Source organism: Psittacula echo (genome assembly GCF_963264785.1).
Source record: "Psittacula echo genome assembly, chromosome: 6".
Classification (NCBI taxonomy): domain Eukaryota; kingdom Metazoa; phylum Chordata; class Aves; order Psittaciformes; family Psittacidae; genus Psittacula; species Psittacula echo.
In genome coordinates this window covers 43,780,382-43,804,698 of record NC_137743.1, presented here as the reverse complement: position 1 = coordinate 43,804,698, position 24,317 = coordinate 43,780,382, and the positions used below count along the sequence as shown (strand labels likewise).

At 37.9% G+C, this 24,317-nt stretch overlaps 1 protein-coding gene across 3 annotated transcripts in view; it reads left to right on the top strand.

The window, feature by feature from the left end:
• Positions 1-24,317, top strand: part of PCDH15 (protocadherin related 15) — a gene marked incomplete at both ends in the record, with an annotated part of 382,058 nt that overhangs the window by 195,251 nt on the left and 162,490 nt on the right. For all 3 annotated transcript variants that reach the window (XM_080620329.1, XM_080620327.1, XM_080620328.1), the window contains 2 exons: positions 3,524-3,603; positions 9,655-9,748. In XM_080620329.1, coding sequence (XP_080476455.1) covers positions 3,524-3,603; positions 9,655-9,748 — 174 coding nt within the window. The remainder of the gene's footprint in view (positions 1-3,523; positions 3,604-9,654; positions 9,749-24,317) is intronic.

Sequence of the window (24,317 nt, the reverse complement as noted above, 5' to 3'; positions counted from 1 at the left end):
TGCAAATGCAGCTGTTTTAAATTTGCCTATTAGACTTTAAAATAAATGTTCTAAAAATAAAATTAACATTTTTCTTTTCCATTAAAATATTTCATACAGATGATGGAAGGTTATATTTTTTCTTATACCATTATTTATTTTATGATGCACCCACTTGATTGTGACTGGTGTTTTAATTAACAACATTTGTGATTAAGGAATGCAATATTAAATGGTCTCCACAGTACTAATTTGTAAATAACCCTCGGAGTTTATTGCATGCCTGGGAAGAGTTTATGCTTCATGTTCTGCCAGCCATTATTAATTAAAATGTGTAAATAGTGTAATTTTTCTGAAGTCTGCAAAACAAATAGTATCATTATCATGGTCCAGTTATGTGCTGAACAAGGAGGCAACATGAAATCAGTGTACAATTTATAAAGTTACTATACAATTGATCAGGAAAACAGTAGGCATAGATTGCTTTCTCTTCATTTGCAATCTTCAGTGTTTTTCCTATGTACATAATAACTTTCTGTTCTTTCATTTTAAAAGTAACAGATTTTTTTTTTTTTTTTTTTTTTAAACAATGATAAACTTCCCATTATGATTTTTTAAGTGTGTTGATTGAAAGGTACCTTTTCATTGGACATAAAGAGAAAAGAAAATTAACTAGAATCAGACTTTTACCTGCTGTCTTTCTGAAAGTCTCCCAACTTATTATGAATGAATGTAGACCATAAACAAACCTCTGAGATACCATCAAATACGAAGTGAGGACAGGATGACCTTCAGGTAAGGTAAAATTAATACAAAGGACCACTAAAGATAGAAGCAACAATGTGATTCTGATGAACTAAAATCTATGATAATCCACAGAGATGACAGCTAGTCTGATTTTCTGCATCCAGTATTTGTATAATTTTGTATTCTTGGCTAACACCTTTTTAGGTTTGTTTTGGTTTTGTTTTTTTTTTTTATTGAGTCAGCTCCTAACCGTTACTATCATCAGCATAAGACTATCTGAATTCTGGTCATAATCTCTAACGTGCTGGCACCTCCTGTCATTTGATGCCATTCATGGATTTAATAAACAAATTTCCTATTCCGTCACTAATGTTGTTAGTGAAAATATTGATCAGTATTGGAAGAAATACGCACAACCTTTTAGAATTTTGTCAATACTAAATGCTACCCACTGCTGTCTGACGTTAATTTTTATGATCAGCTTTATTCTTGATTAATCCCATCATCTATTTGGAGACCATGTTGCCTGAACTTTTTTATGAAAATGTTACATAAGAAAGTGTGAAAAGCCTTGCTATAGCTTAGATGCATTAATATATCCACATCTTTTTCCCTATATGCAAGACCTGTTGTCTTCTTGTAAAATGAGATTAGATTGCTTCGACATACTTTGTTCTTAAGAAATTTAGCTTTGTGTTATCCATCTACATACTGTCATCACGGGTACTTACATATAATTTGATTATTTGTGGTTTTCTGGGAATTGGGCTTTACCTGTCTGGTCTGTGATTTCCTGGCTTATTCCTCTGTGAAAGATGTACCTGGTGTTTGCCCTTCAGCATGTTTGTCCTCTGTGAGTTCTCAAAGAAAACTGTTAATGGCTTTGAGATTGCTTCAGCCTGTGTTTTTATACATTAAGATGAATTTTATTAGGCTTTAATTTCAGCAGATGATTTAAAGATGCTCTAGTTATGTAGCTATTCTCTGCTGTATTCTTTCCCAATTCTCATCTGAGATTTTACCCCTTTGTTGCCGCACTTAATTTTGTTTGCTGCTTGATTGCAGCTGAAATGCAAGAATTGTTAGCTCTTTGACCTCTACGTCAAACTTTCTGATTTTATACTGTGGCAAAGTACCACTCTCCTGAGCTTTCCTCTGTAATTTCAACATTTCTTTGTTATCCTTTGTATGCTTTTCTGTTTCTGTGTACAGTTTTGCCTTGACTTTTTCTGACTTTGTCCTCATATAGTTGTTCTTGCTTTTTCTTTATACTGGTCCCCTCCATCTGCCTTAGCCACTATTTTCTATGTGCTTCCTTTGGTTAAGGCAAGCTGGTTTCTTAATAGATCCTCTGTTCTGCCTGCATGCTGGAAGAGTTTGTGCTTCTGTTCTTAATATGTGTGTGAGGGTTTTTTTCTTATTTTGTTTTTTTGGTTTGTTTTTTTTTCCAAAGAACTGCTCTTTAGATGGTCAGACCAAAGATACACATCTTTGACTGTGGTGTACAGCAAATGCTTGCAGAAAATAGATAAGAAAAAGGATGGTTGTTGAAAGATGAGAAACACAAAAATACTTTTTTTTTTTTTTTTTTTGACCTGTCTCCTAGTAAATCTTATCTATCTTTCTGTGAACTTGTTGGTTGGCCTTCTTGCAATTCTTTTAACCATTTCTTTATTGTTTGTCACAGAATCGTAGAATGGTCAGGGATTGGAAGGAATCTGGAAGATTGTCTAGTTCCTTCTTCCTTGCCTTGTGCAGGGACACCTTCCACTAGGTTCAGGCAGGCCTTGAACAATTCCAAGGATGGAGCAGCCACTACTCTGGGCAGCCTGTTCCAGTGTCTCACCACCCTCATACTGAAGGATTTCTTCCTTATATCTAATCTAAAGCTACCCTTTTTCACTTTAAAGCCATTCCCCCTTGTTTTATCCCAACATGCCCTTGCAAAAGGTGCTTCTCCAGGTTTCTTGTAGGCCCCCTTTATGTACTGGGTTTCCTGTGGTAACGTGCTTAATCACTTTGGATTTGGCATGCTACATAGTTGTAACTGTGAGACAGTTCAAGAGACAATATTTTCTCAGAAAAACTCCTGATAGTCTTTTTGGGGAAAAGGTGTGTGTATACTTGATGAAAAAAGTAACAATTACGTGGAATATTTATGGCCATTTTTGTAAATAGGTTAGATGAAGCATAACTTCAAAAGTAGTTTACTCTACTTCTGAAAAGCTTTTCTGACATCTAGTAGGTGGAATACACTTGTTTTGATGCTTTTAATAGTCTTTCTCAAGCATCTCATCCTGATCTTCATCCCCTTCCTCCCCTCACCCGAAATAAATTATCATGGACGGTGAGTGCTGCAGTGTCTAAACTGCTCAATGGAGCATCAGTAAAAGTACTGTGATTCTAATAAACTAATAGAAAAAGAAGTGGAAATGAAGAATAGGAACAAAGGAAACAAAAAGTTCAGTCTATTCAGTCTGTAGACTCAGAAAAATGTAAGTAATTCTATGAAGCCTGAATTTCATACTTTTGGTGCTCCGTGTTTATTTTTAGCAGTAATTTGAAAGTCTATATTCAGGATATTGTTATTTCTATGTATCAGAAGAATTCTGATGTGCTACAGCTTTATCTGAAGTAGCCAGTCTGTAATTCCCACTGTTGCCTTACAAACAGATTCTTGTCGCCCCTGTAGAAAACATTAAGAGAACTTCAGGAGTTAATTTTCCAGTTTATGAATTGAAGGAAAGAAAAGAAGGCTATGTAACTGACTTAATTTTATCCTCTTTTTTTCCTAAAGGCTTTTGATAGAGAGAGTGACCCTATAAGATACCTCATTCAGAATGGAGATCCTCAACAAGTTTTTAATCTCTCTCAAAGGTAAGTGGAAAAACCCTTAGAAAATAGACTTGTAACTTTTCAGTCAAGTGAATATGTGGGCTGAGAGCTAAAGAAAGACTTGTAATTGGATCTGTTCAGCTGTTCCGTAGATTGGCTCTTATACATTAATGAGAGCTCTGTGAATGATATTGTACTCTGGAATTTTTCACAGGGGACTGTCTGTTAATTTTAAACACTTTTGTAGGTAAAAATCACTGAGGTGGAAACATTCCATTCAAAATAGTGGCCAGAGATTAATTAATAACTTTATACTTGTCAGCTCTTGACTAACATCAGGGACAACTTTTGCTTTCTTTTCTAATTTCTTGCCTTCAAATGTTTTAGTCTGCAGTGGGAAGTCTTTTGTTGTAAAACCTGTTTTTCTTAAATTGAATACCGACTTAAATAGAGTTAGAAAGAAAGGTTATGTTATGAAATTATAAGCACGACGTAGGTCTGTGCCTGTCCCACCACTCCCTTCTTTATTTTACCCAAGCAGCTAGTATTTACATGCCAAAGTATGTTTTATCTTTGCAGGAGGAAGGGAGGGTGCTAAACTGACTTCCTGTGGTAGATGATGGGACAAAAATAATCTGGAACTTATTTGTTCATGGTGCAGGTGTAATTGTAAAAAATTGTTCAAATTTTGTGTGAGGAAGTGATTGTACTAAAACACGTCTGTATTTTCTGAGTAAGTTCTACATTACTCACTAACCTCCCATATACAGAGAATCAAATCACTTCTGAAACAATGTGAAAAAAACCTTGAACATCCCAAGAGATGCTGATGCTGTTGTCAACCGACATTGATGGGCCCTCTAATAGTAAAGACTTGTTAGGCAATGAAGGTGAAAGCTTAGAGAGGGTACTGTTCTGCTGAGATAGCAAAAGCAGGAAATCATGTTAGGGTGTTGGTTTTATTCATTGCTTAGGACTGGAGTTTTCAGTGCAAATCAGGGAAGCTATACTTTGCTTATCAGCTCAAAGGGAGTGCTAGAATTCATAGCTCCAGCACTGTGCAGGTTTATACGGTTTGTACAAATGATGTTAGCAATCCTCCCCATAGAAACATAGAGAAACTTGGTCTGACCCACTCTATGACTTTAGAACTTGAATAATAAGAAATGTGCCTGGCTACATGAGAGGTGCTGTGAAGTGGGGGGGATCACTCGATGGGTAGTTGTTTTGTGGTGTTCATGCTTATCACGATGCTGTTAACATCACACCATAAAAATCCTGATAGTTCTCCATACCAGAGATACTTTAAAAATGTGTACAAATTCAAGCCAACTTCTGGCCTGCCAAACCCGTGATGTAAAGGTATTCTAGAAGTTGGATCCTAGGCAGCATCTGTATTGTCCAGCCTTGGATGTAAACAGTGTGGCAATAGCCAGAAATCAAGCTGTTAAAGGTGACATGTGAATTCACAGCTGTGAATTCAGTCTGAAAATAAGTAAGAAATGTCTAGTTTGCTCTCTGAAGGCTTCAGGTACAGCATGTTGTCAGGTAGTGTTGAAGCAGTTGCAGGTGTCACCTCCCAGGGACTGTCAGGGGTGGCTGGGTGTCCTCCTCCGTCCTGCTTGAGCCTCTGTGGCCTATCATGAGCAGCCTGACATCCCTCAGCCTTACATCCTCCCTACATGCATCTGAGCACCACTGCACATTGAGGATTTCAACACAAAGTCAGGCGTGTGTTTGTCTTTTTGATCTGTTGCCTCGTGGTAAAAAGAAGAGCTCTTTGAAGTGTTCTCTGAAAAGTGTTTTGAAGTGTTCAAAAAACATGTAGATGAGGCCTTCAGTGGTAAGGTTTAGCGGTGGTCTTGGCATCTTGGGGTAATGGTTGGACTTTATGATCTTAAAGGTCTTTTCCAACCTAGTCAATTCTGTGATTCTCTCTTTCCTGCCCTCCTTGCATCTGTCTCCTTGGAAATTGTTTGTGCAAAGTTTTCTTCAGCCTTTTACACATTTTTTCCAGATGCTGAAAAGCCTTGATAGGAGATTAAAGTAGGATTAATATTAAACAAAGCATATAGTTAATGTGACTGGCATATTAAGGCATCTGGAATTTATCTCAGTGTTACATTTATAAATTTTAAAATACTTTAAAGCTGAGACAGAGACCATGAACATGATTCTGTCTCTTTCCTTTTCTCATCTGGATTATTTTCTTGTATCCTAGAGCACGTCAGTTAATCCCTGTGTAATTCCCTAACTGGCAGCCTGAGTACTAAATATTGCCAGTTTTACACCTACCTACTGGATCTCTCATCCTGAGTCTGAGGATTGCAGGATCCTTTTGTTCCTTCCTCTTTGGCAATGCAAACTGAGCATAAGCTGTAGTAATTCGGTACCTCCTTATGTTCCCTAGGGACAGTGATGATTAAAATTTGGGGTATTAAATGAATGTGGAATCCTTGAATAAAACCTGGAAGTTTTTATAAGCTATCCTGTTTCTTGAATGATGTTCATCTATTGAAATGGAGACTGTAGATTGCGGTTGTTCAAGTGGTAGAAAGGAGGAGATAAAAAAGGTGGTATGATAGTGCAAAAATAGTGGAGAAATTTAAATGGCTATATGCAGCTAAAGGTCAGTGTCAGTAACACAGTATTTGTTGTCAGTTGCTGTCAATTTTTTATTCTTAGATCCACTTTGATATTTAGTACTTTACCACATAAGTTTTAAGTGTTTTACTCACTGTTTCTTTCCTAAACAATTCTTCTGTTCATATTTTGTTGTGGTGTCTTGAACAAATGCTGAAAAATATATATGATCTATTATGGTAGCTAATTGATTTGCATAAACATCTGGAAATAAGAGAATTGTTAAAATACAGACCATAATTTAGCAATTTTGACAGTTAATAATACATCTGACTTTTCTACATCCCACAAAAGAAGTTAATGCCTTTCTCAGTAGCATCACTACCGTTTGAGCATCTTCTAAGTTTAAAAAGTGTAGTTTGAAAGTTAAATGGTCTTTAGTAATATAACAGTAATATTACTTGCACTCACCCGAATATTCCTTAGCAGAAGACAGTACATAAGAATGGAAGTAAAATTGAGGTGCACAGTGTTACTAATTTGTCACACACAAATTGCGGGATGGCTTGCTGGAAATGCCACCGCTTTTAAACTCACTGCTTTCTTGTGGGCCATGTATGTTTGCAAAGCCAAGAATTTACTATTAGTCTAATTAAAGTCTTAGTAGTCCAGGTAGAACACTAATGCAAATAGCTAAAATTGCAAATATACCTGTATTTTACTAAGTGTATGTAAATAGAAATATGTAGAATGTAATTTATTATGCCTATATGTAATTTTATAATTTATGTATGTATAATCACATAGATGTATACATACACATGTATTTTAATGATATGTAGCTATATTTATTGTATATATTTTTATATAACATATTTATAGGTAGCTTTATATAGCTACATACATTTATATTACTATATATGTGGCTATGTTTAAAAAGAAATATAGAATCATAGAATAGTTAGGGTTGGAAAGGACCTTAAGATCATCTAGTTCCAACCCCCCTGACATGGGTAGGGTCACCTTGCACTAAACTATGTCACCCAGGACTCCATTCAATCTGGCCTTGAACACCACCAAGGATGGAGCATTTGCAACCTCCCTGGGCAACCCATTCCAGTGCCTCACCACCCTCTCAGTAAAGAATTTCTTCCTTTTACCCAATCTAAACTTCCCCTGTTTAAGTTTGAACCCGTTACCCCTTGTCCTGTCACTACAGTCCCTGATGAAGAGTCCATCCCCAGCATCCTTGTAGGCCCCCTTCAGACACTGGAAGGCTGCTATGAGGTCTCCACGCAGCCTTCTCTTCTCCGGGCTGAACAGCCCCAACTTTCTCAGCCTGTCTCCATACGGGAGGTGCTCCAGTCCCCTGATCATCCTCGTGGTCCTCCTCTGGACTTGTTCCAACAGTTCCATGTCCTTTTTATGTTGAGGACACCAGAACTGCACACAATACTCCAAGTGAGGTCTCACGAGAGCAGAGTAGAGGGACAGGATCACCTCCTTCGACCTGCTGGTCACACTCCTTTTGATGCAGCCTAGGATACAGTTGGCTTTCTGGGCTGCGAGCTCACACTGAAGCCGGCTCATGTTCTTTTCTCATCGACCAACACCCCCAAGTCCTTCTCTGCAGAGCTGCTTTGAATCTCTTCTCTGCCCAACCTGTAGCTGTGCCTGGGATTGCTCCGACCCAGGTGTAGGACCTTGCACTTGGCATGGTTGAACTTCATAAGGTTGGCATCAGCCCACCTCACAAGCGTGTCGAGGTCCCTCTGGATGGCATCCCTTCCCTCCGGTGTATCAACCAAACCAGACAGCTTGGTGTCATCGGCAAACTTGCTGAGGGTGTACTCAATCCCACTGTCCATGTCACTGACAAAGCTGTTGAACAAGACCGGTCCCAACACCGATCCCTGAGGGACACCACTCATTACTGGTCTCCAGCTGGACTCTGAGCCATTGACCACAACTCTTTGCGTGTGGCCATCCAGCCAGTTCTTTATCCTGGAACCAGTTCGCTGAGGTCTTCTGTGAGTAAGAAGTTACAGCAGAAACTATGCAGAAATTTATAAGAAGAATCATTAGGTAGAGATGGTATACATGTAAGCATTCTGGAGAAGTACAGCTAATGAAACCTCATAGTTACGTGGGACTTTAATGGTTCTGTTTGGATTTGACGTTGTTGTTTTAATAAAATCCTTTTCTGAACAAGTAGTTGTTTAAGTTCTAGGTCATGAAGGTAAAATGTAGGTCAACCAGTAAAATTTATGGCTATGACTGACAAATACTTGTGTCTGAAATCTCCATTAAAAATGGAGTAATACTAAGATCCCAGCTAATGTGGATTATGCCCTGCAAAATCATGTACTGTTACACTTTTCTTAAAACATTATGAGTTGATTATGGTGTGTTTGGTGGAGTTTCATTGGAGAAACTGCTTAGCTATGCAACAGGAGGGTAAATGTCATCCACGTCTATTGGTGCATATTTGTTAAATAGCCAATGGATTGGGTGGCATATAAGAGAAATATCAATTTGTTACATACATAACCAGGTTCCGGTAGACAGCAAAATCCTGTAAATGAAATGCAGAGCTTTAGCCGTGGTCAGGGAAGTATTACTTTAGTTGAGCAGAGTTTAGCTTGCTTAGACAGGATTGTCATCTTAACATTGTATAGGATCAGTGGCACAGTGGGATCTTGTCTCTGTGCTGCTGCACACACCTACAGCACACCTACATGAGGAAATTAGATCATCCTAGAGAAAAAAATCCAAAATGTTTTATTTGTCAGCAGTTACAGGAATTTGCAACATTTTCAAACAGCATTTTTGTAAAATTTTATTTATTTTTGTATAGGTGGATTCCAAATAACCCTTCTTTCATATCTGTTAAAATGAGCAGCAATAATCACAATATCCTGATTTGTTTTCCAAAACATTTGTGCCTATATTAATATGTTATTATTAGGGACTGTGGTCTATCTGTGTTTATATTGAAAGGGCATTAGCTCATTGCAGCACTTTTCCTGAAGTTACTCAAGATACAAGTTAGTAGCCTTTCCCTATAAAACTGGGAGAAAATTTATGCTTAAGATCATGTGTGTTGTATTCCCAGATCTTACTGCTGCAGTCCTGTCAGGGGTATCACAGCTCCTGTGTGATTAATAAATTGCTTGTGATTCTCCCATTTATTATAGCAGTGCAGCTGTCTAACAAATAAGGGTCCTGTGTTCAATGTAGGCCTATCTATTGCAGAATCCTCTAGATCACTAAGTTGTTCTTTTAATCCTAAATTATACAAGAACCGAAGCAGAAATCATTAGAAAGTGGTTCATTGTTTTTATTAGCTTTTACCTACCACAGAGCATGCTTTCAGTTCTTATAAAGCTTAAAAGCTTATTAACTTGCTCAAAGGCAAACATTTGTATAACACAAAGTAGTGGAACAAAAATGCTTGCAGATATCTCACAACTGTTGTGGTAATATTTTATGTTTTTGTTTTATTACTAGTTCTGGACTACTAGCCTTAGGAAAACCCTTGGACAGAGAAAGCACTGATCGCTATATTCTGATTGTTACAGCCTCGGATGGCAGACCAGATGGGGTGAGTTTCCTGTGAAAGTTCAAGAAAATGGGCTATTACACAATATGTAGTTAGGCACTTGAAGGAGTCTAATTATAGTATATTGTAGATGAGCCTTGACCATCTACTGTAATCTGCAACAGTTTTCCTTTACTCAAAAAGATTTGTGTAGATAAAGCCTATGTATCACTGGAGTAATGTCTTTGATCTTGAAAGAAAGTGACTTTGCTTCTACTTCTGCCTTTTTGTTATTCTTTGACAAAAACCGATGTAGTCAAGGTTTTGCATTATTCAGATATGTGCATCTTCTTACTATTTCTTCTCCATGCTGTGAAATAACCTATCTTGCTTCTTACTTTCTTCTGAAGATCAGTTATGTGGGCAGCTATATTATAGATTTGTACTTTATCTAGTAAAATGTATTGCATTTTTTTTCAGAATTGACAGATGAAAGCACTGTCCAGCTTCAATTTTTTTAAACTCTCAAAGCTTCTCTGGGAAAATGCCCATGTCACTTAACATAAAAAAAGAACAACTTTTTTATCAGAAGGCATTTCTAATTTTTTTATGCGTGCATTGATCAGGCATACAGTGACCCTGCAATCAAAGCAACAAACTATTGCTCATATTTGTGCTTAATATAACAAAATTGTGACTTTCAATTTCTGTACTAAAAAGTGGGGGGCTATTTAAAAGTATATATATTTATATTTATCAAGCAAAGGCAATGGAATTAGTTTTTCTGAAAGTTTGCAGCAATCCCAACAGGGAGAATTTACTGCAGTTGGATTGTGCAAGGTATATGGGAGCACAGCAATTCTGCCATGACTTGTGCCATGGAATGATAGCATAAATGGAGAAGTCTTATTGTATCTGTCTTTAAATATACAGTATATAAGGGCAGATCTGAAATAATATATCCACATTATCTGGGCTGTTCTAGAAGGCACTATTCAGTTTGAGATTGAAAGAGAAATTTCTGACGGTTTGCTATGGAGCTGTCATGAAAGCTTTGTGATTTGGACCTTTGTTCACCCTGTCTTCACCACAGCAGAAGAAAATCTTATGTATTATTCCTGTGGCATGTTCTGTTCCCTAGTTTAGCTTCTTCAGCTTATAAAGCTTGACTTCCTACTCAGTATTTACTCAGAGTTTGGTTTGTTTGGTTTTTTTTTCTCTGAAGTATTGAGGAAGTTTTAGATGCTTTATATAATTCTGTGGCAATATGGAGTAACTATGACAGAGCCTACACCTTTTCCATTAAAATTTTGGTTACAGTTATCTTCCTTAATTCATCTTAAAATTTGTAATTTTGCTACTTGTGAAGTACTCTCTATTCTTGATAGCTATGAGTTCAGTCATTTTAATCCCTAACTTCCAGCTGTGAAATCTGAAGATTTAAATAAAAGTCTTGTGTTCTGTTTCAGACTGTGTTATGCTGCTTAAATGCTGTCTGGGGCGTAGAAAAGCTATTGAAAATATACTTCTGCTTCCTTTCATCTGGAGATCCATTCTCTTTGTCTTGGAACTTAATTGGACATCTGATCCATTTTAACACTCAGAAGATAATAGTTGTTTTTTTAAATAGAGTTCCAGTTAATCATTGCATGCTATTTAACATAAAATAGTTGTATATAAGGTGATATATATATGTAAGGTGAGATGTAGTTTTTGAAGCTAACAGTGTGAAAGCACCAAAAAGAAATTGTGGAGGGCTTCTTAGAATTGTCTGTGAAATATGCTGATGTAGGGTTGATTATCTGTTGCAGTAGAAGTCATTGATACTCATGTTTGTGAGCAGTTCAGTAGCCAGGCTGGAGCAGTAGTGCCCATGTTGTTTGGGGAATGGACTGTGCTTTTATTCTTCTTGCATTACCTAACCCAGTGAAGAGAGGGCTAGAAGTTCCTAGAGGTATAATAACACAAATAAGAACAGTAGCATTCTCAAAAGCAATTTTAATAATATGCAGATTTCAAGGATTATTTTAGAGGTGCGGGTTGGTTTCTTTTTTTGTGGTTTTTGGGAGGTTTTCTTTTCTTCCTTTTTTTTTTTTTTTTTTTTTTTTTTTTTTTTTAGTATCCTGTAAGGAAATCAAATAATTAGAGTTCAAAGGACTGTTGTAACATCAATGAAAGGTATTTGTGTTTTTTCCAATGCTCGCATAAAACTACACTCATAATTTCTCAATAAGCATAACAGTTCTTACTAGTACAGCTGTCACTTGACAAGCAGAAAGATGACCAAAACAGCAGCAGGTCGCTTGACCCTTTGGTACTATACTAAATGCTCTTAATGGATGGCGGTGTTGCATTGTTGTTGCTCCTGTAACAAAAATATACACTTAAAAAAATCCACTCCTCTGCTATCTCATTACCTGCTTTCCTTCCTTGATGCTGTATGTTTGTTTGTTTTTTTGTTTGTTTTCCTGGAGTTCTGTAGCTGCAAGTGCACGTGTTAATTCTTCTCACAGTGAAACATGGTCACGTTTTCTAGCTTTTGTGTGTTCTCTTTCCTGCTGCTTGGTTTGGTGTCTTCATCACCATTTCCTACCTGCCTGTAGCTGTCTTCTTCTGTTATGATACTGCCAGTGGTGGAGCACCTCTCTTCTTAAAATTGTCCAGCAATATGGTTTACTTGACAAGCTGACTGGACTGCTCTTGCATCTTCAGCTTCTGATGACACTATATGAAGCGAAAGGGCTGGCTGGGCTTGCCAGTATCACAGTTGAGGCTAAGTTTCTCAGCTTTTATTTTACAATCAGATGAAATGCAGCAGCTCAGACCATTAAATCTCCATGCCTTTTCCATGCCAGGAAACAGTGAGTTTGACTCATTAGCCAGGCTTCCTTACGTCTTTACACAATTTCTTCAATTTGCAGCTCTTTTGGACTTATTTTCTGCTATTTGACGGCTCCTCCTGGTGCAGGGACTCATTTGAAATTGCTACCTGGTAACATGGCAAACTGTTCTAAAGACATGAATGTTTTTTTAAGGAAGTTAGTGGAATTTCATGCAGGACTTTTTAACTAGTTTGTATCAGGAAGCAGCAATGGTGTCTATGAAAATTTGCTACAATTGCAAAACTGCTGTTCTCCAAACTAATTCACCTGCTGCTTGTCATGAAGGTTTGCTTTTTTGAGCAATTCTGTTAGCACCTACAGAAAACTGGTTATCTGACTGAAGAACTTGTTTCAGTTAATTCCACATGTAGGTGCAACTTAATTTAAATGACATTAAAATATTTTAGCTAGTGATTTCTTTCCACCCAACAGTGGCCTGTTTGAAACCAGCTATTAGAGTCAATATACTTGAATTAAGCTTTTGTATTCTATACAGTCTTTTCTATATTTGCTTGCTTCTTTAAAATTTGAAAGGAATTTAATGGGAAAAGACTTTATTAGTGTGTTTGTGGGGATGTTGATTGTTTTTATTTTTAAGTAGAACTTTTATGTCCAGTTACAACATGAAAGTTTGGCATTTGTACATTTTTGTGGGTAGGTTTTATGAACAGCAGTCATAGGATCACAGGGTAATGCAGGTTACATGTAAGTGATCTAGTTTTAGGTTGTTTCTCAATCACAGTCACCTATGGTTGTACTGTCAATTTAACTGTGAAACAGGTTATTTAATTCATAGCCTTCAAGTATACAGATGCATAAAAAGTCATGTTAATATCCTTATATAGTGGAAACAAAGAAAACATTTTCACTGATGTTTCATACTTCTCTGAGAAAGTCCAGTCTTGTAATTTCAGTCAGTGAATTTGCTTCACAAATTGTGAACAATACTCAAGATGTTTCAATATCTATAACATTTTCCAGCTAAATTTTGTTTTGAAGAAAGGCTTCTAGCCATCATAACAAAGGTTTCAAAGGGACACAACTTCAGGTAATTTGATTTTTAAATAATAGTATATAAAATACTGCATTTTAGATTAAATACTTCAGATGGGAAACATTGCTATGCTTTGCAATTGCTGAAGCTTTCTGAAAGAAGTTTATGCCAAGCTGCTTTTAAATTTGTCTGTCTCAAGGTGAGCACTCTTGTCTGTTCAGCATTGTTCTCTGTGAATGTTTTCGTCCATAGAGATAAATAAGGCTTGTTAGGTGGTTGAAGCCTGTATTTCAGTATTGTGCCAGAGTCTCTGGGATTGACTCACTTGAAGCAAACAAAAAAAAGGCCAGAATGATTCATTATCTTTCCTACCTTTAACAGTGGTTTAGTTCACACACTGATTACCATCTTCAGCCCTGTCCGGATCTTCTTTGGCTCAGTGAGATATGCCAAAATGGGTCTTTTTCCACTTCTGGTATCTCAAGGAGTTTGGAAATTAGCACATGGGGCAGCAACACACTTTCCACATGGGATCACACTTCTGCTTGGGGTACAGGAGCCCACACACCAGTCTCTTGGTGAGCAACATTTCCTCTGAGTGCCTTTCCCATAATAATGGTGGTACAAACAATTACTTTTCTAAGCTCACAAGTTACTTGATTCTTGATCTTCTTAGGGGCTTGAAATGCTTTTCCCTGCAGCTGCAACCAAGACAGGCCAGCACTGTGCACCCTGCCTGTTCCACTCTGCTGTAAACCCCATTGGATATTGGACTAGTACGTAGTTTACAATGTGGTATTTGCTCTGCTTTTCTCTAGGGAAAACTAACTGCTGCCCACCATCATCATTTGTGAAGTCTGTTGAACACCTTTTTGCATTTGAAGTCTTTGGTCCCACACACCTTAAGTTTTTGGTGTTTTAAAGGTATTTTTTCCTGCTGCTTTTTCAGTACCATTAATAAAGGGTCTAAAAGACTTTTAACAATGTTGTTATGCCACTAAGTAGTTGAGGTTTCTGTATTCTAAGCTCCAAGTCTTATCTCACTGCCTAATGTTGTGTGACGACAGTCATGTCGACACCCTTTGACTTTCGGGGACTGCTTATTCCATCAAAATCAATACAGACTTACTTATGCCTTCACTAAGCAATACTGCTTTCTGTTTAATGGTGTGGCCTGCCTGACACCATTTCATCACTTTTCCATGGCTTATAATGCTCTTGATTGTTTAAAATGCTTAACTATGCTTCCCAAGTTATTGTTGTTTTTGAGTTATAGCGTGGAGTATTAACAGGCTTGTGGTTTTTCTCTGACCTTTTAATGGTGCAACCTACCACCCCTTACTGTTAACAATACAGCCCAACAAACAGTTAAGTATGAATTAAGTAAGTAATTAGGAAAATATTTTTATTTCCATAATGAAACTTAGTTGTAGATGGGCAGAAGAGTGAAGTGCCAATCAAAAAAAGATATCAGGCTCAATTTTTGTCACAAATTGTGGTGTGTTTGGATGGGATTTCAAGGCAAGAATTCACGTCTTTGCATTTCAAAGGGAGAAGTAACAAATAAATATGCATGACTTTTCTTAGAAGAAAGAAAATGCCTTCTGTGCTACTTATTTTTGGCTTGTATGTGTGTGTCAGTTCATTTATATAGATAAAACAGGAAGCTCCATTGTTTTGCCTTAGTGTGTATTGTGTGATTTAAGCAGAATTCAAATCTCCAAATACAAGTGTCTAGTCATGAAGATACTCACCCAGTACTTCAGAAATGTGTTTCTGCCCAAGTTTATAAAGCCATTTGAGAGTTAATAATTAGGCATTCTTAAAAACTGTCAGTCATCCAGAGGCTGTTCCCAAACCTCCCAGGCAGGGAGGCTGAAGGAAGGCAGCAACACTGATGTCCCTATTCACTGTCACTTTGTGGTACTCAGAAAATACTGACAGGGTTCATATGCTTTTGTATGGCTTAGAAGACTCGGCCACCTAGCCGCTAAACTACTTTGGAAGTCCAGAAAAAGCTGTTGTCTATCTGCTCTTTGGAAGTTGTGCTGTTCAGAGTCTAGTCCAAGATTGCTGGAGGGAAAGATCAGAGGTGACCTAGCTGTGGAAGGTTTTCTCTGAAAGCCATGAATCCAAGACTTTGCCCGTTAATCTCACACTGTTCCGTTCTTCTAAAATGACACTTTATGGAAAATAAATGAATAATTTTATCATTGCAGACCCCACGACAAGTTTAGGGCCATGTTTCCTGAGGAGACAGAGGCACCATCAGGTGGCCCTTGGGAAGGAGACCCTGAGAGAGAACTGTTTTCTCTGTGGTCTGGGCTGGCCCAGCTCAGCAGGTGCAGAATGCAGGGATTTTTTGTGCTTTATATATGTGGTTCTGGGTACCCAGCACTGGATTCCAAATTCCATTCTGATTTCTGATGCATAAAAGTGAGACACTGCAGTGTTTAAGTGTGGCTAGAACATTCGTGGCTTTGCACTGTACTAAGCACAAGATCTCAAATCAGTGGGACTTAGAAACTGAAAATCATATTTTTGGCTACAGTACGCAGAAGTATGGTGTTTGTAGAAGGTTATGGTAGTCACTCTGCTACAACAACGCCATCAGAATAACCAGCATTTGAAAACTAGTGTTTATCACCTTATGTTTATCTAGGTAAATAATTGCCTCAGACTTTAAATGAAAGTCGAGTGTTACATATACTTGTATACAATTGATCCTAAACAAAGATGTGTCAGAGCAGAGCAGCCTAATAGTCAATCTGTTCTCGGGGCCTTTTGGCACACTGGTATGTGTTGTGTAGACACAGATGCCATGTCATATTCCTCTGCATTGTCTCATTATTGATCAGAACAGACCAACATTTCAAGAAGGTATCCATGCACTGAGAGAACCATAAGTACATCACACAAGAACTTGTCCATCTGGGCCTTGAATATCTCCAACGTAGGAGACTCCACAACCCCCCTGGGCAACCTGTTCCAGTGCTCTGTCACTCTCACAGTAAAGAAGTTTTTCCTGATGTTCACATGGAACCTCTTATGCTCCAGTTTACACCCATTACCCCTTGTCCTATCACTGGACATCACTGAGAAAAGCCTAGCTCCATCATCCTGACACTCACCCTTTACATATTTGTAAACATTGATGAGGTCACCCCTCAGTCTCCTCCAAGCTAAAGAGACCCAGCTCCCTCAGCCTCTCCTCATAAGGGAGATGTTCCACTCCCTTAATCATCTTTGTGGCTCTGCGCTGGACTCTTTCAAGCAATTCCCTGTCCTTGAACTGAGGGCCCCAGAACTGGACACAATATTCCAGATGCGGCCTCACCAAGGCAGAGTAGAGGGGGAGGAGAACCTCTCTTGACCTACTAACCACACCCTTTCTAATGCACCCTAGGATGCCACTGGCCTTCTTGGCCACAAGGGCACATTCAGTTCATTGTGTTTCATCATGTAATTTAGACTTGGTTATTTCAGTCATCTTAGATACTCTAAATTATTAATGATCTTGTATCTCCCATGATGCTTGGATTAATTCACTTCCTTAGAGCAAACAGGTAGCACTAGATCAAGATAATTTAGACAAGGATTTACTATTTTAATAGCATACAGAAAATTAATTACAGTAAATTTTCTGTTACTCCTGTAAATTTTACCTATATCTGCTCCATATCAGTTCCATTATCTATCAAGAATAAAGCATGCATGCCTCTTTCAGTAAATACTTACTGAACAGAGATTTTGCATACAAAAAGGCTTGTATTGAAGAGGACTTCTCCTTAACTGAACTTTTTGTAATCAGTAAGACAAGATTGAAAAAAAGAAAAAAAATCAATGGGATCTGTTCATACTGTGGAACTTTAATACTACCTTAATGTGGCACATTTATTTTGATCTGTTGGTGCAGTGAGAAGGAAATGTTCTTAAATATATGAAAAAGAAGAATTTAAATAGATAAATTATTTTGTACTTCCTCCTGTAAAAAAATCCTCAAATTATTTTCTTTTCAGCAATGCAAACTGTAAGAAAAGAGAAACGCTGCCTATTACTATTTTCCTAGTAAGTCATGTACTTCATATGAGAAAGCCTTAAAAATTTAAGCTGACCTGCAAATTTCAGTTGGCATGAGAAGAATTTGTCCAGCCCAATTTCTTCTTCTCCGTGCATTAGCTCTTTTATTAGGACGATCTTTAAGAGACTGCCAGATGACCAGTGTTTGTGCAACTTGTTTGCTTGCATTGCATAGATAATATTCCCCATAAAGGCTTTGATTTCAAATATTAACAAGGAAGGAGTGATTTAAGTAATCCTCATAAAAAAATAGATTAATCAGTTTTCAATCAAAGATTCTGAGCAGATTGTAATTCCATTTTGAAAGATGACTTTAATTATTTTAAGATGAGAAAAAGTTCTGCACCAAGGATTATTGAAGCATTTTGTATGCCTTCACAAATAAGCTTATGTAGAACTATGTTAAAATGGATCTTACATCAGAGTTTACAGAAACAGTAATTTATAGTGGAAGATTATGTATACATTGCATTTTGTGTATATTCATTCAGTAATAACACAGTCATGACAGTGAATATCACAGTCATGAATTCTAGCTAGACTAGAAAACATAATTTGGGTTGACTTATTTTTCAGACAGCACTCTATGTGCAAATGTAGAGAGCTCAAGAGCAGCCACATAAAAAGTTCCTTGCCCTGAACTCTCTGTAGCTGAGCGTGCCTTTCAGACAGATCTTACAGGTTAGCAGAAACCTCTGCTGTTTTTGTAACAGCAGTGAATTCTCCAGTTCTAAGTAAATAGATAACCCATGCAAGAAGGATAGGAGAATTGCAGCCCAAATTCCTCACCTGTTTTGAAGTTCTCAGGTTTGGTTTATGATATAAAGATCAGTGTAGAGATGCCACAGCTTCATCCATTTTTGATTAAGACACTGAATTCTGAGCTTTTCGTATAGATGGAGATCCATTTTTCCACAGCTTTGTCTCTGCCAGAGTGAATGACAAATGTAGCCTACTTCGTACATTACCCTCCAACTATGTTAGGTGATGTGTAGCACACATTATGCTCTAAACTTGGGTTGTTTAGCCTGGACTGTATAGCTTGGGCTATAAGTTACCAGCTACTGCTGGTGCACTCAGTAGAAACAGTAATTTTTCATTCCTGTTATATTGAGATGCTTTTCAGCTGCGTGGACAGCAGATCAATACTCTTTCTCTTCCACAAATAGATACAGAGGGTTGGAGCCTATGTGGTTACGTGGCTGGTGACTGGCGTAACAGTGAAGACCTCTCCCACCGGTTCCATGAATTTATCAAAGACATTTTTTGAACGTACATGATTTTATCTTCCTTTCCTACTAAAGTTCTCATCTTTTATATTTCCTTTTTGGACGTGTGAGGTTTTAGTTTTGGGATGTTTCCTTTAGAGATGTATTTTTGTGTGTTTGACAGCTTTTTTTTTTTTTTTTTCCCCTCACCCCCTCACTGGCTTTTTGTAATCTTTTTTTCATTAATGTAATTATTGACAAGCTCCAGCCTTGTCTTTCCCTTCAGCCTCACTCTCTTCTTTCTCCTGCATTTCTTTGCATTCCAGCTGTCCATTTCTTCTTTAAAACTTGGAGAGGAGTAGAGGGTCAGTAGATACCTCTTTTAAAGTTCTCGTGCCCTACACTGGAAGAAATCAAGGTTTGAAAATACCTGAGGGCTTGCAGCCTTGCTGATAGGAAAATCCTTTCCATATGGCCTAGTGGACATTGTTTGTTGTGGGTATGCAGCTTCTCTGCATTCAAAAAGGTTAGTGAACAGGACCGTAACAAGTCGTGCATATATACCCATCGCTTTTTCTGACTTTGGCGCTTCACTGTCATCCTCCATTACCAAGCAATATTAGATTCCCATTAGCAACATCTTAGCTGTTACTTTCCTGGAGCTAAACTTAGACAGCATGCAATTTGCCTGTTATATAGTTAATTTATATTTTATTCTGGTACTTATCACTCCTAGTATCTTAAGATCTAAGCATCTGTGTCCCCTGTTTGATAAAGAATAGCCATTATTTTGGATATCATAATTTTAAATGTAGTTTTCTTGAACTGAATATAGACAAGTCCTGATATGTAGATCAGAATCATTATTTGCAGTTTCTTTTTTGATCAAATATGGCCTTGGGCTTTGCCTCAGATCTTAACTATTTGCAAACTCACATCTAGAGACAATAACGTTTATCTTGGAGTTTGTCTAAATTAATAAACTAGCTTGACATCAGAGCTAAGAATGTTTCCTCTCCAAGGCATAGAATGCTTTCATCAATATCCAACTTCAATTTAAATGGCAGGGTACAAATAAAATAAGTCACAATTGAAATTTGCTTCAAATTTATCATCTGTAACGTTTATCAGGGCTTGGCATACTTAAGACAAAAGATATTTGTGGTAGTGATGTAAATGTTGCATTTACTGCTTAGGGAAGAATTACATATGGAAGAACTATTTTAGTGGCCCTAAGAAAGCTATAAATTGCAGCTGCTGATCTTTTTTTGACTTGTATTTATTATAAAAGAGAAGTAAATACAGTTTTGTTGTGGTTTAAGCCCAGCCGGTAACTCAGAACCATGCAGCCACTCACTCACTTCCCTTCTTCTTCCCACCCACTCACGGAGGGATGGAGAGGAGAATCAAAAGAATGTGTAACTCCCATGGGTTGAGATAAGAACAGTCCAGTAACTAAGGTGTAATACAAAACTACTACTACCACCACCAGTAATAATGCTTATAAGGGAAATAACAAGGGGAGAGAATATAAAACTAAAAGAGGAAAAGGAAAAGAAAACAATAAGCACAGGTGATGTACAGTACAATTGCTCATCACCTGCCAACCGATACCCAGCATGACTCAAGCAGCAATCTGCCCTTCCAGGTAACTGCCCCCAGTTTATATGCTGGGCATGACGTGCTCTGATATGGAATACCCCTTTGGCTAGTTTGGGTCAGGTGTCCTGTCTCTGTTTCCTCCCAGCTTCCTGTGCCCCTTCTCACTAGCAGAGCATAAGACCAAAAAGTCCTTGATTGGAGTAAACATTACTTAGCAACAACTAAAAACATTGGTGTTATCAGCATTGTGCTCAGACTAAAGTCGAAAACACAGCACTGCACCGTCTACTAAGAAGGAGATAAACAACTGTTACAGCTGAACCCAGAGCAGGTTTGCATCAGCAATGAATAGGAAATGCCTGATAGGAGGCTGTACTACTCTTTCCCTGCATGAATTTCCAGTAATAGCTTCAACACTCCTTTCAAAATCATACTTGACAAACCTTTGTAGAAATGTCTAGTTTTAAAACAGCCAAGGCAGATTTTTATCCTTACTGTATTATCTTAGTATTTGCATGGGGAGTATCCATTCAGTTAATATGTAAAACCAAGTTGTGAATTAGGTGTCTTTCTCATTACTTTAGGGAACCACTCGAGTTTGTTTAAAGATTTTAGTGGTAATTAAATATATGTCAAGAGCTTGAGTGAAACAGCAGCTCTGTTACATGAGTTTGTTTTACTGTCTTTTAGGATCCCCTACAAAACACTGCAACTTTTCACAATTCCTTTAGAAATCTGTAAAGTTTGCTTTTGTTCTGAAGTACATAATGAGCAAAAAAGTGTGTATACATTCAGGGGGGCAAATTAAATGAAACTAGCCACAAACGATTTTATTCAGTCATATTTTCTTCAAACAACATCTTTTTCAGTTTGTTTTCCCCAAGATTTGCAAGGAAAAATCTGCTTTCTGATGCTGGTAAGCATTGACTTATTTTTACTCTGACATGTGCAGGTCACCTTGCAATGGTACAAGACTAGAGGCAAACAAAGAGGACAGTGATGTTTTAGGGAGTTGGGATGTAGGTTACAGATATATGTCACAGCACTTGGCATATGAGAACCAGTGAACGAAGAGATATTACATATTTTTATTGTATTTTGAGGATATGAGATATCCAATGCAGCTATATTTTTTCCTTTGCTAACAAAAACAAGAAAGCTGGCTTTGCAGAACTTAATAGGCACCCAATCGGAGCTTGTCTTCAAATATAACTTTTGCTGCTTTGATAGTCAAAGGTGAAAACTATTCTTACAAGTCCTCATGCTCTTCATTACTGACTTGAAGAATTTTGATGTGATATTGTGACAAAATTAAAAGCATCACTACCTCGCTGCAAGTGTGCTGGAGGTTTCCCTGGGGGAAGTTTTTAGGCTAGTGACAGAAAAAATGAAGCGGGCTTTATGTGACAGTGGGAGTGATCCTAGGCCACTGTTACCTGCAGTTGAAAGTGATTATAACAAATGGTAGGCTTCTCTAACAGTACAAGAAACTGAGCTTCATACAAAATTTAGTTACCCTTTCTCAGTATGTTTACTTTCACCCTCTCTGCAGTGCACGTTTCATTCCCAAAGCATCCATTCACTACCTGTGGTCTTTCTCACCTCTTGACTAGTATGCCAAATAGTTACTTGGCTGATTTAAGAAAGGGTATGACCCACAGTCTACTTCCTTGCCTTTTTTTCTGTTCCAGTGACAGACTGAAAAAAAGGTTATGGCTAGCCCTGAACTTCTAAGCAACGATTATTTAGTCAATGTGATTTTAGTGTTGCTGGTGACTTTTTACATTATCTACAGGATGGATGATCATGATGTTACCAATACTGATCTGTGCTGCAGTTCTGAGTAAGCCACTGTAATTTATTCTAGTTGTCTCATAAAGGCTATTACAGTCTTAAGCTAAAGCTTGCAGAGAGCTTAAGCAAATCTTTGGAGCCATCTAATGGGGATATAAAAACGATTTCATTTAATAATCTTCTATTATAGCACTTTCTGATGTTAATGCAGAACTTCTTTATGCATCTCAAAGACATAAAGGTAGGCAACGGATGACTGCTTCATGTAAAAGGTTGACATTGCTCTATCGGTGGGATAACAAATGTTTCCCATAGCAAATCTTTTGAGTATTCCATTATTCTTTCTCAGTTTCAGAGTTTGTGGTTAGAAGAGAACACAAGGGCCTTGCTGCTCCCAGAGTTTGTTTTGAATGCCCTTCTTGGTGATCCTGCCACTGAATTCACTTTTGATAGTTTGCTAAATTGTGACTAATACGAAAAGAAGTATTATTTGAAATGTTGTTCTTATTACATGATCTTATTTTAGTACCTTTGGGAGTTTAGGAAGAACAGAAAAAATTTATAAAATAATTTTGCTGTTTAGCATCACAATAAATATTATTCCTTTGCAAAAAAAATTGCTTTTTTAATTCATAAGTGAAAGCTGTAAGTGTGAATTGAGACTCAGTAACAACTGGAGCACTATCCTGTGTGGCTGTGTTGACTGGCAGGTAAGGTAGGATGCCTAAGATGAGCAAAAGTATTGCCATCAATTTGAAAAATACAAGCATTCTTACATAATAGAAGAGTTGGGAAATAATTCTGTCTCTTCTCCTACCTCCCTCTCTCCCTTCTTATATAATCACGACAAACGTTCTTTTTTTTTTTTTTCTTTCTTCTAAAACTAAGCCAAGTGAAAACTTTTCAATTTTCCAATTCTTGTTGGTCTGGGGGTTAGCCTGACCTGGAATCCTTTAGCACCCATGACAAGTCCTATCCTACATTACAGAATAACCCATAGAATAATTTAAGAAAGCTTTCAGCATTCACATACACAGGTCAGACTGGTAGTTGATTTATTGATTTTTTTCAGGTAATCCCTATCTGATGATATGAAGGTATCAAAACCTTGATTCTCTATATTCTTATCCAGGGAGTGCTGAGACAGATTCCCTGTACCTATGATGTGAAGACAAGCTGGAGCACAGCATGTAGAAAACACTTGCTTCATCATGCTGTAATGCTGTTATTGTTGCCCATGTGGGGAGAAGCTATTCCTTATAGAATTGTAAAATCATACAATAGTTAGGGTTGGAAAGGACCTTAAGATCATCTAGTTCCAACCCCCCTGTCAGGGGCAGGGACAGCTCACACTAAACCATGTCACCCAAGGCTCTGTCCAACCTGGCCTTGAACACCGCCAGGGATGGAGCATTCACAGCTTCCTTGGGCACCCCATTCCAGTGCCTCACCACCCTCACAGTAAAGAATTTCTTCCTTATGTCCAGCCTGAGCCTCTCTTGTTCCACTTTACACTTGTTTTGTCTCTTGACACTATCTAAGTATACAGGTATGGTCTTCTGAGGGCTGAGCAGCGAGGATAATCCCTTCCTTGGATCTCCAGGCTGGTCTGCTGTTCATATAGCGCATGAGCTTCTCATCTGTGTTGTTGCCAGGTCATGCAGCTACTCCTGCTCCACCTGCTGTTTGCTGACAATCACAGGCTTTCCCACAGAGCTGCTGTCAGCTAGGCAGGCCTTTGCCCAGGTCCCTGTGAGGGGCTTGTTCATTACAGGGCCAGGACTGGGCATTTGTCCTTGCTGAATTTCACACATTTCCTCTTGGCTCATTTCTCAGCTGTTCCACATCCCTTCTGAATGGTAGCCCTTCCCTCCAGTGTACTGACGGTTATCACCAGCTCAGTGTCACCTGCACACTTGAGGAGAGTGTGCTTCATTGCCTCCTCTACATAATTGATAAAGATTTTAAAAAGGACCTTAAAATTAATCTTAAAATTGAGGCTATATTAAGCAGAGTTCAGCCTCCACTGCTGCCTCCACAGTCTCCTCTTAGGTGAAATCTGAGGCTTTTTT